This window comes from Equus caballus, chromosome 7 (genome assembly GCF_041296265.1).
Source record: "Equus caballus isolate H_3958 breed thoroughbred chromosome 7, TB-T2T, whole genome shotgun sequence".
Lineage (NCBI taxonomy): Eukaryota > Metazoa > Chordata > Mammalia > Perissodactyla > Equidae > Equus > Equus caballus.
The window spans coordinates 35754721-35770994 of NC_091690.1; the positions used below are offsets into that span (position 1 = coordinate 35754721).

Genomic DNA, 16274 nt, shown 5'->3' on the forward strand with positions numbered 1-16274 from the left:
CTTTCTCAACAAGTTTACCTCTCTCATTGGGATCTTGGGGATCCCGTGCCTGAGAAATGAGGTGGGGAGATGAAGCTCGAGTGTCGTTAGACGTCAGGTTTGGGGGGAGCCCAAATATCTTGGAAGGCTCCTCCTCTTCACGTAAAGGGATTGCAGAGAGCTGGGAGCAGGTGGGAGAAACCACAGCCTGTCTAGGAAGGTTAGCACAGAGCATCTGACGAAAGTTTTAGGGAAAAAATGAACTTTGGAAGACAGATTTCAGATACCCAGGGAAAACTCAACAATTTAAAGTATACCCACCCCTCTACAGCGGCACAGCTGCTTCTCAAGAATCTTCTAAGACTGGGAGGGTGGAGCTGGGTGGAGGGAATGAAAGAAGGCTCAGATGTTGAGATCACCCTAGGGTATCAAAGTTGGAATTATTTTGTTGAACTAAGCTATTCCAGAACCGTCTATCATTCTGAGGCTTCCTAAAACACTATCTACATGTATCACCAACTTTAACACTTAAGGAATGTCTTCACTTGCTTACAAGTGTGTTTCTCTCCAGAGGGAAAAATCACCAGAGTACGAGTTAGAGTCTGGTAGGGAGATTCTCTCTAGTTCTGTGCTTTTTTTCTCAAGATCTGTGTTCCACGGGTGCAGCCCTGCCTGTGAGAAGAGCTGGAGAAACTTCTAAAAGTCAGATAGGAGCTTCTAATCTGAAAATTCTGCTGTAGAAGTCCTGAATCCCTATCTATATCACTTTATCTCCACTGCCTTCTTCATTCAGTATTTCTTACCAGTGCCATGCCCATTAGTGTCACAAATATATTTTCTAGTCTCTGGCCCTTTAATTTCCTTACAAAGTTGGTGAAGGTGGTGTCTTTAACTTAGTCCACCTGAGCATGTTTTCCTAAGTGAGGGTGACCGTCAGGGGGATGAGTCCTTTGTTCGGTTCGTATCCTGAGTGGCACTTTTCCTCTTGTATAATTGGGAATAGATTTCAGCAAAGCTCCACCTAGTAAGACTCCAGTTCTCCCAAAGACCGGTTTTCTGAAACTTCACTTACCTTGTCTTTGAACATTAATACTTTAAAGTATGCGCTTTTTTTGGTGGGGAAGATTGACCCTGAGCTAACATCTCTTTCCAATCTTCCTCTTTTGTTTTCCCCTCCCCAGAGCCCCAGTACATAGTTATGTATCTTAGTTGTAGGTCATTCTACTTCTATGTGGGATGCTGCCACAGCATGGCTTGGTGAGCGGTGCATAAGTCTGCGCCCAGGATCTGAACTGGCGAACCCCAGGCTGCTGAAGCAGAGCGCGTGAACTTAACCCCTCAGCCACGGGGCTGGCTCTCTGAACGTTAGTACTTTAGATTCATCACAAAGAAGATGGCTATAAAGGAGCATTATTTGAATGTTCTCATGGCATTCCAAGATATTTCCAAGGGTCATGAGGTCAAGAAGCAGCGGAAGCAGACGCCTTTGTGTGGCTGGGGCTCGCTGATCAGTGAGCCAAAGGGAAGCTTTTGGCCCAGGGGTTGAGGATGTCCCAGCCCCATGGGTGGGCTGAGTACTGTCCCAGAGAGCAGCCTTGGGAACATGGAGTGGCAGGTGGAGATCGGCACCGGGGATCTAGACCACAGTTCAGTGGTGCGTCTTGTGAATGGTGTGTGTTCACAAAACGCCTTTTAAAGATGAGGGCTGGGGTAGGAGTAAAACTGTCGGGCCTGTAGTAATGGAAGCGTTCACTGTGTGTCGGAAACCCAGCCGGCAGAGAGGAGAGGAGACGGATGCAGGAAGAATCGAGAGGGAAAGAACGGCGGTTCCTCCTCTCCCTGCCACAAAAATGTATTCATTCAGGAGAACAAATCCTTATTTTTAAAGAAGAGTAGCTTGAAATTTTCTCATTTTTTCCAGTTTATGACCTAATTGGGAAGATTGAAACATAGGGGGTGGGGGAAAAGATGATCGGAGTCTTACTGAAAATGACAAGTAACTATCAGAGTGAGCACTCTTTATCAGTGATTCTCAAAGATTGCTGGTAGTTTTGATGCTGAAGCTGCAAATGGCTGGTGTGTGGTTACATCTCCTAAAAATAACTTAGTGAGAGACTTCTAAAAGACTTTCTTAAAGGGGAAGTAAAAATTCAAGATTTAGTTGAGATGTCATTGGTTTATGTCTAAATGTTTACGTTTCTTTAAATAGGCACACCAAGTGGTATTTTAAAATAAAAATCTTTATGCAAATTAAGATAGTTTTTATTTAAATATTTATACTTTTATTTTAATAAAGAGTTTATTTTATAGGGAAACTTCCTAGAGAGGAAACTAATTGCAGGACTCCCCTCTGTCTTTTTTTCTGGTGCCGTTATGAGCCGCACACGATACCTGGGAAGAGCTAATTGAACTTGTGGAGTGTGTTCCCTGGGATTTCAATTCTGATTCCGTAAGAGCATACACCCTACCCCGAGTATGTGCCTTCCCATACAGGAAGTGAGAGACGGAAGTCCTGTTGTTTCCTTTTCTCCTGTTCTAAGAAATCTCCTAAGGACTGCATCATAGTTATTTTCATCTGCCCCGGTCCTTTCCACTCCAGAGAGTCAAAGGCAGCTTCAAGGCCTGTGCCTGGATGGCCCGTGGTTCAGTAGGCTCCATCAGGGACAGACTTCATGTGGTATTCTGGCTCTTCCTGTGGGAGCGCTTCCTATTCCGTGAAAGTTGAAGAAGTGGTGGAAATAACCCTGGCCTTTCCAGACTGATAACGAGCCTGAGAGTCAGAAACTGGGCTCCCATCCAGTGACTCGGAGCCAATAATGGATTTTAAAGCTATCAGAAAACTGGATACTGGCCTTGGTAGGGGTGGGGGTGATTTGATACACAGAACAGCTTTGTCTCCCAGGGAGTTGTGGTCTGTCCAGGTCATCTGGGGACTTGAGGTGGAGGATGCCAGTCCCGCCTTCCTAATGGAGCTGTCCTTGCTTGGCCTCCCCCAGAGTGGGTGTTAGCAGATGGCCTTTGCTGTTGGCCATTTTCATCATATTCTAGGATGAAAGTGGCCTTGAGTTTGCACTGTAGGCTGGAAACATTTTACCAAGGAAATCACGTGTGTTTAAATCTCACGTTTGCCACTTGTTAGTTCTGTGACCTTGGGCATGCATGTCTTTTGGCTTCTTTTCAGCCTCAATCCCTCATCTATAAAATGGTGATAGTTTGTACAACTGTGAGGATTAAATAAGATTATAAATGTAAAGCATTCATTTCAGTTAATCTGCGATCACCTACAGTGGAACTCAAGGCTCCCCGCTGCCTTCAATTTTTTTTCACACCTCCCTTTCCCAGCTCTTTTGCACCCTCACTCCTTTGTGAGAAGTAAATAGGGCTGGAGACACTGAGGGATGCACATAGCTCAGTCTGGGCTCCTTCTCAGTGCTCAATGTTCCAGAAGCCCCCAGATGCTACTGATTTTCCCCTCCATGTTCTTGTCTTTTGCCCAGGCCTCACTTATGACCTCCTGTCCCTTCAGCATCTCTTTGCTGTATTTGTACCTTGGAGACAGCTCAGGGGGTTGGGCACTGCATGTCTGAGCCTGGACTGTGCAGCCCCTGTGCTCTCTGCTCATCTTCCTGATAGTCCACGTTCTTCCCCTGGGCAGGGGGGAGGCCCAAAGCTCAGAGGGGAGAAGAGGCCATTCTGCTCTATGGGAAAACGGATTTCTTCCCTTTTCTTCTGGTTATTCTGTGTGATAACCTTGGGTTCCAGGAAAGGATGGGCAACTCCACCCTATTATGAGAGGAAAAGATGGGCACCTCTACCCTATTATGAGAGCTGTGTATGTGTGTAGGGGGCAGGGGGCAGGGGGCAAGAGGCAAGGCAGGCAGGCTGTGGTAAGGATTAGGAAGTAAATCTCCCCCAACCACTGACGTAGGGAAGACCACCTTGGGAGCTAGGGAACTTGGGAGCTTTGAAGCAATAGGAAGCATGGTGGAAGCCGAACAGTTGCCTGAGTGGAGGCGCTATGAAAGCTACGTACAGAATCTATGGTTGGGGCCATCCAAGGAATCGATGTATGGAAGGAAGCACAGAGTTTAGAGATGAAGGTTCCCATGACAGGTAGGACTACTGGGAAAGGTTGGAGAAGAAGGGCCTAAAACTTAGGAGGAACCTCCAACCTTAGGGACAATTTGGGTTCTCCAAAGTTCCATTTGAATTCTGTTCCCTGAACTAGCATTCTAACTTGCCCCGATTTATTCTTCCCATCTGATCTGCCATCACTCCATCAAGCTTGTCATGCAAACAAGGCCATTTGTAGAACATTACTGAGTCTCATAGTAGAGTGTTAGGGTGCTTAGTGGCACAGGCTCTTTGAAGAGGGCCTCCTTCCCTGAAGCCCTAATGCAGGGAGCTTCCCTTGCAGAATATTGCTGAGAGCAAGGCCTGGAATGACCTCTCCAGTGTGCAGCATGACCACTTTGCCGCTGAGCTGTATTCAGCTGAGTCGGGTGGTTGGTGAGTCCTGCTTTTGCACGCCCTCTGGGTTGTACACAACCACAAGGAGAGGCATCTGTCTGTAGGTGCTGTTGTCACCACAACCAGAGCTATCAACTGCCTTCATTATCTAGGAAAATTGAATAAAGAAGGCAAAGAACCTTGGGTTCCCAAAGCCTACTCTGGGCTCTTGGGTTCTTCCTGTGGCTCTGCAGGAACAGAAGGACAGAACGGATTTGTGGAGTGATGGCCCTAACATTTATTCTCAGGTGGTGAGCAGGAGGGGTGAGGTGTAGATACACTTTCTTTCTTACCCATGGAGTCTTCCTGAAGATAGGACCATTGTTCCTCGTGTGAATCAAGGCCCCTGAAGATTCATCAACCCTCCAGCTCTTAGGAAACACTCTCTAGGACTGTTTAAAGGACCCTGACCAGAGAAGCTCCCACACTCCTTGTATTCGCTCTGATTGTGCTGTGGGGGAGGAAGGAGGTACACAGAGCAGCGCGAGGGTGGGGGGGCAGGGGAGGCTCTGAATCCCACAGCCTGCTAAGGGTGAGGGGTTCCCCAAATGCTCATGCCTTCCCTCCTTCCGCTCCCTCCCCTCCCAGTGCACCAGTCTCTGATTGGGCCAGTCCCTCCTCAGAGTTCAGTGGCATCCAGTCCAAGGACAGAACTGCAAGGGTATGGACACAAAACACCAAACAAGTTAGGGGTGGGCTCCTGGCCAGGGCGGGGAGGGACACTCCTTTGGCCAGGGCTGTTTCTGGCTTCTCAGCCTCCAGGGTCTGGGTGCTGAGCAGTGGGGGGGGCGCTGGGGTCTCTGGGGCAGCTTCACCCCCTTCTCCCCAGGGTCGTACAGGAGCACAGGCACAGGGGTAGGGCTTATGGGCAGCCGAGGGCAGAGCTCACGGGGAGACTGGAGAGTGGATGGCAGTTTCATTAAAGCGAAGTGAGAGCTGCCTCTGGCGCCTGTGGGAGGAGCAGGGAGCGGAGGGGCCTCCAGGAAAGGGCTGCAGCTGGCAGGTCCAGCACGGAGCACAGTGTGCTCAGCTGCATCCTCTGACCACTTCCCCACCCGCACGCCTCTGGCACACTGCAGCTGGGGACCCACATTTGTGCTTGATCAGGGCTTCAGAGGAGGGTGGTAGCAGAGGCGCTCAGGGGCTGTCCTGGAGGCAGCCGGTTCTGGGGTCCTCTGCAAAGTATCCATCGTCTCTGGAGAGCCAGAATGCACCTCTCCGCGGCCCTCCCCACCCACAGTTGGGGATCCTTAGACGTGAGTCTGCATCCGCCGCTGCAGGGGCCGGCTGGGGTCGGAGTTCTGGGAAGAGGACTGGGAGTGGTGGGAAGAGGAGGCGGAAGCCTTGCTGGCCTTGTCGAACTGCACGTAGCCATCCTGCTTGCCGCTGCTGCTGACGCTGCTGTCGCACTGCGTGTCCAGGAAGGAGCTGCTGTCGCTGAGGGAGCCTCTCTGGAACTCCCGCTCGCAGAGCTCGATGGACGAACTGCCCATGCCCAGCACGAACCTCTGCCCGTAGTCGTAGAGGCGGCCTTGGCCACTCAGGGTGCTGTAGATGTTGGTGAAGGACATGCCTGTGGGCACCCGCTGCTTGCCCGCGGGACGGAGGTCCGGCTGACAGCTGGAGAGCGAGATGGTGGGGGTCGAGTGGTGCTCTTTGAAGGTGTTGACACTGTAGTAGCCATTGGTGGGGTCCTGGGAGCAAGAGTAAGAGCAGGGTCACTGGCAGACGGAGCCTGCTCTGAGCCGGCTGGGGCTTCCTAGGCTGAGCCAGGCCTGCCTCACACAGGAAGGGATGAGCACAGACAGCTGGGGAGAAATGGGGTGGGGCTGGTGGGGACACTGAGGAGAGAGGGCTGGCAGGTGTTGAGGTGGCAGCAAGGCGAGCAGGTGCTGAAGGGAGGGAAACGGGGGCTCGCCACTGGGTATGTTTCTTCATGTAAGGGCAGTGCGAAGTCACTGGAGAGCCAGACTCCAGTTGTTTTCTGTTTTTGTCCAGAACATGGAAACAATTTTAAAATTGATTTGTGAGGAGGCTGTAGGAGGAGAGAAGTGCCGGCCCTCCACCTGCCCTCTCTCACTCCTTAGTGTGGGGGTGAGAGGGCAGTGCCTTCGGCAGGGGAGTGTCCCACCTTAGGGAGAGGACAGCGCCTGTCCCCAAAGTGGCCTCTGGCCTTTCTTTTTGGCTTGCTGCCAGCATTTGTCTGGCTCTGAGTCTTGGTCCTCAGAGCTGAAGACCAGATTCTCATCTCATACCCTGCGGCTGTTCTTACCTTCAGGTTCTGAAACTCCTTCTCCTCCTCTTTGAGGACCTCCAGCTGCTTCAGCACTGAGTCTTGTTGGAATTCTCCCCGGTCCATCTGCAACCCAAAAATGGCTGCTCAGTGGATAGGAGGTGGGCTAAACGTCCACTTCCCCAAGGAAAGGATGGCAAAATGAACTCAAAAGAGGTTTGCCATCTCTGCCTCCGCTCCCCCCACCTCTCACTCCTGGCCCAGGGGAGGCAGGTGAAGGAGTCAGGAGAGTTCCTGGACCCCTGGGGCAGGTCGCCAAGACCACACTTTCTTCCCTTGGGCTAGAGTATCACCTCCAGAGATCTCACCTGGCTGATTCAATCCAATTCACTGAGCATTTACTGAATTTCAGGTCCCTCACTGTGCCAAGGGTCAGGCATATACAGATTAAGACACAGCTGTGCCCATAGGGAGCAGGCCCTGTAGTTAAATAATTATAGCACCTAGACCACAGGGCACAGGGTGGGGCCCCAGCAGGGCAGTGTTAGGCTTAACTAAGCCTTAAAAAGGAATCACAACCCGTGAGATGCTACACCTGTTATTCAGAGGGATGACATAGATGTACTAAAAGTTATCTTCCTTAACAGAGGCCAAAAAGCCCGAGGGCAAGGATCATTTGTTTCTCTTTCAGTCCCCAGCACACTTGGAACTGTGCCTTGTGTTTTGAGGTCATGAACCAAAATGCTTCTGGAATGGAACCATATTTGTGTTTTATTACTTCTCGGATTCACCGGTGCCCAGCTCAGGGCCTGATATACAGTAGGGCTGTCACAAATGTTATATTTATGTTGGACAAATGAATCAAGTGGCAGAGCTCTGAATTACTGAAAATTAAGATAATAATTAGACCGCAGGTGAAAAATGAAGCACGCTCAGCACACAGCGGGTAGGTTAATCTGAATGACCACAGTGACGGTACCCTGTGGCACGTCAGGCGCTTCCCGGGATCGCTTCTGCACATAACTCCATCTAGGCCACGTTCCCACCCACCCTCTGAGCTGGGGTGTTTCTTCTCCCTGTGACTCACTTTCCTGGTCTCTCTGGAGCCCCAGGGAACCAGCCAGTGCTCCCACACTGTTACCTCCTCACTACTGCTGCTTTTTTCATTTTCCAGTAAAAGCTCTGGCTCTATCTGGATTGGAGTTCTTTTCCATCAGATTCAACTTCTAAGCCTGCCTCTCCCTGAGGTGGGGGCCGTCTGGGGTCAGGGGCTGAAGGGAGTGGGGGGCTGACGACCTCCCCAAGGGGAGGCTTGGCCACAGAGCCCTCAGCAGGTCCCTCTGCCGGAGATGTGTTCGGCTCACTGTTCTTAATTGACTACTGAGTGACCGCCCCTCTTTCCTGAGGGTTTGGATGGGGCTGGAGGGGTGAGTGGAGACAGTCTGAGGCAATCAGAATGTTCCATTGGGAGGGACTTCAAGGTCTCATCTGGGACGAAGGACTGGCCTGGGTGCCTCCTCACCGCAAAAAGCTCATCTACAGGGATGTCCATTCCTTCTCAGGGCTAGGCTGTGGTCTCCTCCCTTGTAAGACCAAACACTCTACTGTGCTGGGCACTTTATTAGCCCAGGGAAGCAGACACGTGTAGATGCAGGAACAGGACCTCTGGGCTAAGTGGGGAGGCTGACAGGTCATTAGAGCAATGCACTATAAAAGAGGAGCATTTCTTCCTGCTTTTTCTCCCCACCCCCACGCCCCCCCCCCCCCCAGTACATAGTTGTATATATTTTTGGTTGTGGGTCCTTCCAGTTGTGGCATGTGGGATGTTCACTCAGCGTGGCCTGACGAGCGGTGCCATGTCCACACCCAGGATCTGAACGAGCGAGACCCTGGGCCGCCGCAACGGAGCGTGAGAACGTAACCACTTGGCCACGAGGCATTTTAAGTAGCACAGAAAGAGGATCATATTTGCATTTTTGAAGGATCCTTTTTGTGCGACTCCGGAGGGGGGCTGAGTGAAGTGGTCAAAGACTAGGATGGTAAGACCACTTAGGAGGCTGCTGTAAGAGTCCGGGCAGCAAGGATGAGGCCGGAACTGAAGTGTAACAGTGGAGTAGAGGTAAGGGCACAAACGTGAGAAACTTTTTGAAGTGGAATTGACAGGACCTGAAAATCAATTGGATAGAAAAAGAGTGGCAGAGGAAACTGAGTTCAGTTCAATAAACATTGGTGAGCATCCACCAGGGACAGTGTAAGGCGCGGAGACACAGGGTGAACGAGGCAGCTTGCTCACCATCTAATGGAGACGGATCAGGAAACAGGTGACTGCAGAGCAATGCAAACGGGTAACCTTTCTGGAGCACTCACTGTGTTCCATGGGCTCGGGGCTCTGTAGGTGTTACCCATTTATCCCCCCAAGGCCTTGTGTACTCATAGTTTCATGCCCATCTCAGAGATGAGGAGACTGAGGCACAGAGAAGCCCATGCTCGTTATCCCTTGCTTGCTGCTGTTTCTCCAACATATGACAACCATGGCATAGCAGGCACTAGAATGTTCTAGCACAGTGTTCTGGTTTCTGCTTGGACAGCTGGCTACATTACAGTCCATCCAGTGTGGATCAGGAAGAGGAGGGGCAGGGTGGGGTTGCTGGAGAAGTTATGAGTTTATTTCTGGGAAGCGATCCACTTCCCGAAGAGGAATCCATGCTGTCTGCAGACCGTTCTTGGGGTGGGGTGGGGCAGGGTACGCACTGAACATCTGTAATATTGACGTGTGTCTGTGTGTAGAATTGCTACGTGACAACAGATTACGGCAATTTATGCGTCTGTCTTCTCTTCCTACTGAACAGCCAGGTTCTTTGAGAGCAGGGACTGCATCTTGGATGTCTCTGAGTCTCCTAGAACACCAAGTGCAGTACAGTAGACACACAATAAATCCCTGTTGGCTGAGAGGACGTGCCTGGCCTATTATGGGGGTGAGGGCGCATCTTGTTGAAGCTCTGCTTCTCGGGAGCACCTAGGGCATCAGGAAGGCTCCAGTCCCAGGACCTTCAGGGCACAGAGGTTGGGGTGGGGTGGGGATAAGACGGCACTCTCACCATCAGCTGCTTGATGGTGGGGTGTTCCTCAGTCTCCCGACCAGAGGCAGGCTCCTTGTGGACAATCTCCACTCGGATATCATTCTTGGCTGACACAACACCTTTGAGATCTGGACATAAGATAGGAAAGTGTGGACGACAGATTCAGTTCTCATCCTCAGGCATTAGGGCCTGAGATGTCAAGCCCTGGCTGCCACCGCCACCCCGAGTTTACCCTTCAGTGCCTGATCTCAGCAGCTTCATGGCCTCCTGCCAAGAGAACACCTGTGTGGACGTGCTATGGGCTGTTGGGGCCTCAGAGCTCTTTCTCCACTGGCTCCTGGCTGCATGCGCCTCAGCCTGTCACTGCTGCTCCCGTGCCTTGAGAAGCTGTCCTCAACCATTCATCCCCCTTACAGAGCTAGGTCCTTTTCATCCTACTAAATTCTCACCTCCTTCTAGAAGTCTTTTCTGACCTCCTCCACCTGGCTATGATCTCTCCATTCAGAGAATCACAAATCTTGCTGTTAGAAAGGACCTTAATGGTCAGCCTCCCACCCAAAACAGAAACATCCCTGACACTTGGTGGTCCAGCTCCTGCATCAATGCTTCCACAATGGAGACTTCACAATTTCTAGAGGAGACAGCCGATTTATAGTTGGAGAGCTCTGTTAGAAAATTCTTACCTAAATATGCTCTCCTGTAATTTCCACTGAGAGGGCAGTGAGGGAGGTCCTGAGACCACATTCTCTGGGGGCAGTCAAGGGAGCCAAGGCTGCTTAGCTTGGAGTGGAGGAAACGCAAGGGGAACACTCAGCTTTCTTCCAATACGGGAAGGCTGCCAAGTGGTGGAGGGAGCAGGTTTACCCTGATTATTCATCTTGTGACTTATGCTCATAGAATGTTGGATGTTCAAGCAAGTGGGGTCATAAAAGTCACCTCATCCAACCCCTTACTATTACACATGAAGAAGCTGAGGCCTGCAATAGAGTGGCTTGCCCAAGGTCCAGTGGCAGAAAAGATTGGACTAGAAGACTGTGTCTCCATTGTTTTCACCTCTACTCTGCCTTCCCATTTTACAGTTCCATGCATCAGTCTATCACACCTAACATCAGGGCCATTCCCAGGATGGAAACTCCAGGCACATGCAATTCTTCAAGAGTGCATAAACACCAGAATTTTATTGCTAACGACTAAAGACCTTTAAAAGTCTACACAAAGCAGTTCCTTGAATGCTTCCCCACCCCCACCATGTGTGGGTGTCCTGCTTTTCTGGTTAGACTAGCAGATCTTGGAGAATAAGGATCAAACCACCTCTTTCCCCCCACTCCACCCCAGATTTCTGTACAGTTCCCGGCAAGAGTGCTACACGTGGTCAATCTCAAGTGCTGGCTGACTGCCCTGTTGGTTGAAGTTCACTTAGTCCAGCTCAGCATCAGCTGAGTGCCCACTGTGTGCTGGCCACCACACGAAGCCACGCACATATAGGATGTGTCGGACTGTCCCTGCCCCAGCGGCTCACAGCACTGTAAGGCCCCCTCTCATTGCACTCCTGCTTACTTGCTCTCTGGGGCAGTCTAAGCCTGGCCCTTTTCTCTGTCCCCCTCCCTGAGATCCCGGGTCTCCCTCCCGTACTTCTCTGGGAGCGGGCACAGCAGAAGGCCACGATGGTTGCCATAAGGACGAGGAAGGCCACACCAGCTCCTACAGCCACCCCGATGATGACGGCCATCGGCACAGACTCTGTGGGAGAGAAGCAAGCACAGCTGATGAGGGACCCGGGGCAGCTCACTCTCTCCCCAGGACCTCACCCAGTTCCCTCCGGTGTAGCCCTTGCCAAGCTGGGGCCAGATCACTGCACGTGGGCCTCCTGGGGAATGCCTTGGGGGCTGGGCAGGCACTGGCAGAGTCCAGCAGAGGTCAGCTCAAGGGGGACAGGTGGTGGAGGAGAGGGTGGGAGGACCAGTGGTGGAGGGAGGGGGAGGCAAGCAGACACAGGGAGGGGAGGGCCAGGGGAGAGGGACACAGAGAAGAGAGGCAAGGCTGGGCACTACTTAGCTCTCTTTGGTATTAAACCAGGAATATTCTATCATGCAGTGGCTGGAGAGTCAGAGGTCCTGGCTCTTCTTTGAAAAACGACTATGGTCACTTCCCTTGTTTGTTGGGTTTGTGCTTCCCTTCTCTGCCCTTTCCCAGGTGCCCAGCGATGGGCATGGACAACCAGCCTGTAGAGAGTTCTCAGGTTGGAGGCAGCTTCCCTTGAGGGGCCTGCTGGGAAGCAGGGGTACTAGCCCCCAGAGGCCCTGGTCTTAGGGGTCAGGGGAGGGGAATCACAGCCCCCTGCCCACGTCTTTAAGGAGAAACGCCCCTTTTGCTTGACTCCCCAGTCCTGCTCCTTCCTCTCCTAGGCCAGTTCTCTGAGTATCCTGGCACCCTCCCCGAGGGAGGCCCAGGACTCCAGCTGGGCAAGCTTTCACTTCCTGCTGAGTTTTTCAGTCTGTCTCCTATCCTAACCTAGTAGAAATGGGGATGGGGAGGCTGATCTGGGTGGGGGGAACTTTTCCAGACAGCCTTGGACCTTCTATGGCTGCATATAGGGCCTGAGCTTATGTTTGGGGCCCTGAATAGGGAATAGAACTAGAGAATGCAGAGGCAGGGAGAGTGAAGGGCCCACTGAGTCCAAGACCTCCATTTATAGATGGAATCACTGAGGTCCAGAGATGTCAAGTAACTTGATCAAAGACACACAGTTGCAGTAGAGTCAGAAGAAATCCAGGTCTCTTCTTATCCACCTCCTGCATCCTGCTTGGCTCCATCCACTGTATCACATAGCATCCTCCAAATCTTACATGCTCTGTACAACCTAGACTGTATCAGTTCTTCTGAGCAACTGACTTTACCTGTCTGATCTGTAAAATGGGATAATTATTGTGCCTGCCTCAGGGGGCTGTTATGGGGTCTAGATGAGTGAGTGTGGGTAGAGGCCTTGGAACAGTCTGGCACCAAGCCCTATTCTAGTACGTGGCCTTATTTCTCTACAGGAAGGAGGATGGTAGCAGATGGAGACCTTAAAGGAGAGGCAAGTGCCATTTAGAGCCTGAGCTCCCTCCCTTCCCATGCCCCACAGTCATCAGTGAGGATGACTGAAGGACAGCCAGCTATTTGTCTTAGGCGTGGTCTCTCATTTTTGTTTTCTTTAAAGAGAGGAAGAAAACCTCGATCCCTGGCCCCTGGAGGTACCACTGGGAGGAGGTGCTGGGTCCCCTCCTCCAGAAGGAGCAGGTGCCTGCTGCTTGGCAGTGTTGGTGGTTATGCTGGTACAGTCCTCCTGCCCCAGGACCTGTACACTAGCTTATTCATCACCTGCCTACTCGTGGCCAGACCACTGCAGGAGTGGCAGGGGAGGGGACAAGGAAAAGGCGGGTGTGGCAAACACTCAGGAATGAAAATGGAGCTGTTGGGCTGGTTTCAGCCTGCACGGTGAGAATGGGGACGTCTCCCAGCCAGCCGGGGAGCTCACTTTGACAATTAGATGATTCTGTCTCCAGGTTTTAATTCCATTCGGAAAGGAAAACAGCTTCAGAAGCTCCTTGGTTCTATGCTTTTGAATTTTATTAATTTGGCTTTGATTTCATTCCTCCTTGGATGCCTAGTAAATTTCCTTGGAAAAACTTGGGCCTTGTCTCAGCTGAACTCAGAGCCAAGGGATGACCATGGAAGGTTCCTTAGCCTCTTTGGGCCTCACTGTCTTCCCTGTGAAAGCAGACGACCAGGGAAGGGGTATCTAAGGTGCCTCCTGTGAGGCTACGTTTCCTTGAGTCCTTAAGAGCTTGGGGAGGGGCATCTTGTCTGGAGAACTGTCCCCAAGAGGGCGGGAGGGGCAGAGGGAGAGGGGACTGGTGGGGCAGGGGCTCCTCTGCTGCCTGCCCATGCACATCTCCTCCTTGCCTGGCTTGCTGAGGTCTGTGTAGGCTGGATGTCTCTGGACAGAACACCCCTCCAAGTCCCCTGGAGAAGGACTGGGCGGGGGACAGGGCACGAGGAGTCTCAGTCACAAAGGAAGGTGCTGGGGACCTCTGATGAGTGTGAACAGACACATGTGAGAGGGAGGTGGGAAGAAGGCACCGCCCCAGCACCAGAAGGGGCTCTGAGGGGCTCAGGGAGAGTGCAGCAGCAGGCAGACAACTGTGTTGCCTCTGAGCTTGCTTCTACTGGGGAGGGCCCGTGTGGGGCCCACAAGGAGCTTGCTGAAGGAGCTGACCGGCTGAGCCTAGCTCCTTCCAGGCCAGTGTGCTGGGAGAGCTAGGGCAGAAGACCCCCACATCTTCCGCAAGGCCTTTGTCAGCCCTGTGGAGTCTGGCTTGCAATGTCCTGATTCTCTTTTCTGGGTTTCTCCTTGGCAGATGGGGCAATCGTCTCCTGTAGCGTCTCAAGATAGAGCAACTCATCCCAGGGAGCCTAATGACCACTTTGCTGCCAGGTGCCTGCAGAGGGAGGCACTGCCCAACAGCCTTGCCTCGGCCTGACAGTGAGATGACAGTTCCATGGGGAGCAGCAGGAGCCGGGGGAGGCAGCGAGCGAGAAAGCGTGGATTAGCATAGGTTACGCAGGCCACAGCACAGGCTGGGAGGCCTGGCATCCTGGGAAGCGATGGCCAAGCTGGTGATGATGTTGAGAAGCAGGGAGAGTCAGGGAGAGCCTGGAAATAGAAGGGGGCCAGGCAAGCACGAGCTGATTCCCGACGGGAGAAGCCAGGGCTCTGAAGGGAAGGGGAGGGACGGACGGAGCAGGAGGAGCAGGACCAGTGTCCTGGGCTGCAAGGAGCTTGGGGGCTCTGGCGGCAGCGACATAGGAGACAGGTCTCTGGGGTCCCTAGACCCACGCTGGCTGGGAACTCCTCTCCCTGCTGCTCTGACTGCGCTAAACTCTCGAGACAGGGGGAGGGCAGAGAAGTTAGCGGCCTGCACAGGCCTCCCTACCCCCTTTTGGGTTCCCTCCCCCACTAGCCCAGAGGTCCCTTCCCCCCATCCCGGGGAGTTCTCATGTCTCCTTCGTACCTGCTTCCAGCCCGGCTCCCGACTTCATTTCCGAACCTGTTTGGAAATAAAGCAAGCGTCCACAGCCAGGGCCTGGCCGGCCAGGGTGGGGTGTGCCTGGGGGCCGGCCCTCTGGAGGGGGCTGGGGTGAGGGGGCTCCCTCCTCCATCATGTCTCCGGAACCACCCAACAGATGCAGGCTAGCCAAACTGAACTTGGCAGTTCGTTCAGACTGACTTAGAGACCCCAGGGGGGTAGGGACCAGAGAGAGAAGTCAAAGCTGGGGGTCTGGGGAGGTTGGGGTGAGAACACCACGGGGAGGGCACAGTGGGTGGGGGCACTGAGGGGAAGACATGGAGGGTAAGCAACAGGTGACTGGGAAGGTTTGGGATGATGTGTGGATGACATTATGCAAATTATGTGCAAAGCATTATGCAAAGCAGCACCTATTAGGGAAGAGGTGTTGGGATCCACAGGGTGGCCCTGTGGCCTGAGGGCCCAGCTGAGACCATCTGCTTGACCTAGAATCTCTGGCCAGGGCCTCACAGCCTGGGGGTGGGCCTTCATCTTGGAGGGTGCCAGAGACTGCCAGGGCCAAGGCCCCCTGGACTGCCCTGTCCACCATGGACTGACTCCTGCTGGCGAAAAGGATAAGACCTGCAGCCCATCTCAGGACCCGGTGGGCTGCCGGCTGTCTGCTGAGCTTCTCTGATCCACCCTTATGCCCCTCCAAGACTCCCCACCCTCTGGTCTCTGTTGAGACCTTCAAGCAGAGACTGGAGTTCTTAGCATCTCCCTGACTAGGAGCTGACGGTCTGCACAAGGGGTCACAGTGGGGTGAGCCCTCCACTTCCCTCCTCCTCCCTCTCACCCGCCCAGCAGCTCTGACCCTTCCGCCCAGCACTGCCCTTCTGACTGGTGTTTCCCTCAGAGCACAGTGGTCCATGTGTCTCCTACGTCCCCTGGGGAACTGTAGACGGTCTGAGCCCAGCCCCCACACACCAGGGGTTGGGACAGCTCAAGCCCTACCTCGTAGCTCAGCATGGGCACCCTCCAGGGACTTTTGGTAGCTGGACTGGCTTGTTGTCTTAACTGGCTGGGCCAGGGTCCTCGCACGCCCATCCTGGTGTCTCCCATTGAGGACACTCAGCAGATCACACACCCCTAAGGACACTAGGGAAATGCTGAGTGCACAGAAGCCGGGGACTTTAGAAGCTGTTGGAGGATTAGCTGGGCTGGCTCTTGTGGTCACCTTTCCCTGAAACATCGCCCTGAAGGGCCACCACCCTGAGCAGTTTTCTTCCCTTCTCACTTCCTGGTGCAGGCTAGTGCCCCTTGTCCTGGGAGGAACTGGGCACAGAAGGGCCGTGGACCTGCCCAAGGCTGTGTGGCAAGTTAGGTGGAGTGCTGTGACTTGTCCTCGGGCCCCAACCTGCCTGT

General features: G+C 53.0%; 1 protein-coding gene across 2 annotated transcripts in view; it reads right to left on the minus strand.

Moving 5' to 3' along the window:
* Nucleotides 1-2235: 2235 nt before the first annotated feature.
* KIRREL3 (kirre like nephrin family adhesion molecule 3) overlaps nt 2236-16274 on the minus strand; it is a 535215-nt gene continuing 521176 nt past the window's right edge. The window contains exons 14-18 of one of the 2 annotated variants that reach the window (XM_023645117.2): nt 14856-14891; nt 11434-11541; nt 9820-9929; nt 6761-6847; nt 2236-6182 (exon numbers count right to left, since the gene is read on the minus strand). In XM_023645117.2, the coding sequence (XP_023500885.1) occupies nt 5739-6182; nt 6761-6847; nt 9820-9929; nt 11434-11541; nt 14856-14891 (785 nt within the window). In that variant the 3' untranslated portion in view covers nt 2236-5738. The remainder of the gene's footprint in view (nt 6183-6760; nt 6848-9819; nt 9930-11433; nt 11542-14855; nt 14892-16274) is intronic. The other variant, XM_023645119.2, reaches the window with a different exon arrangement.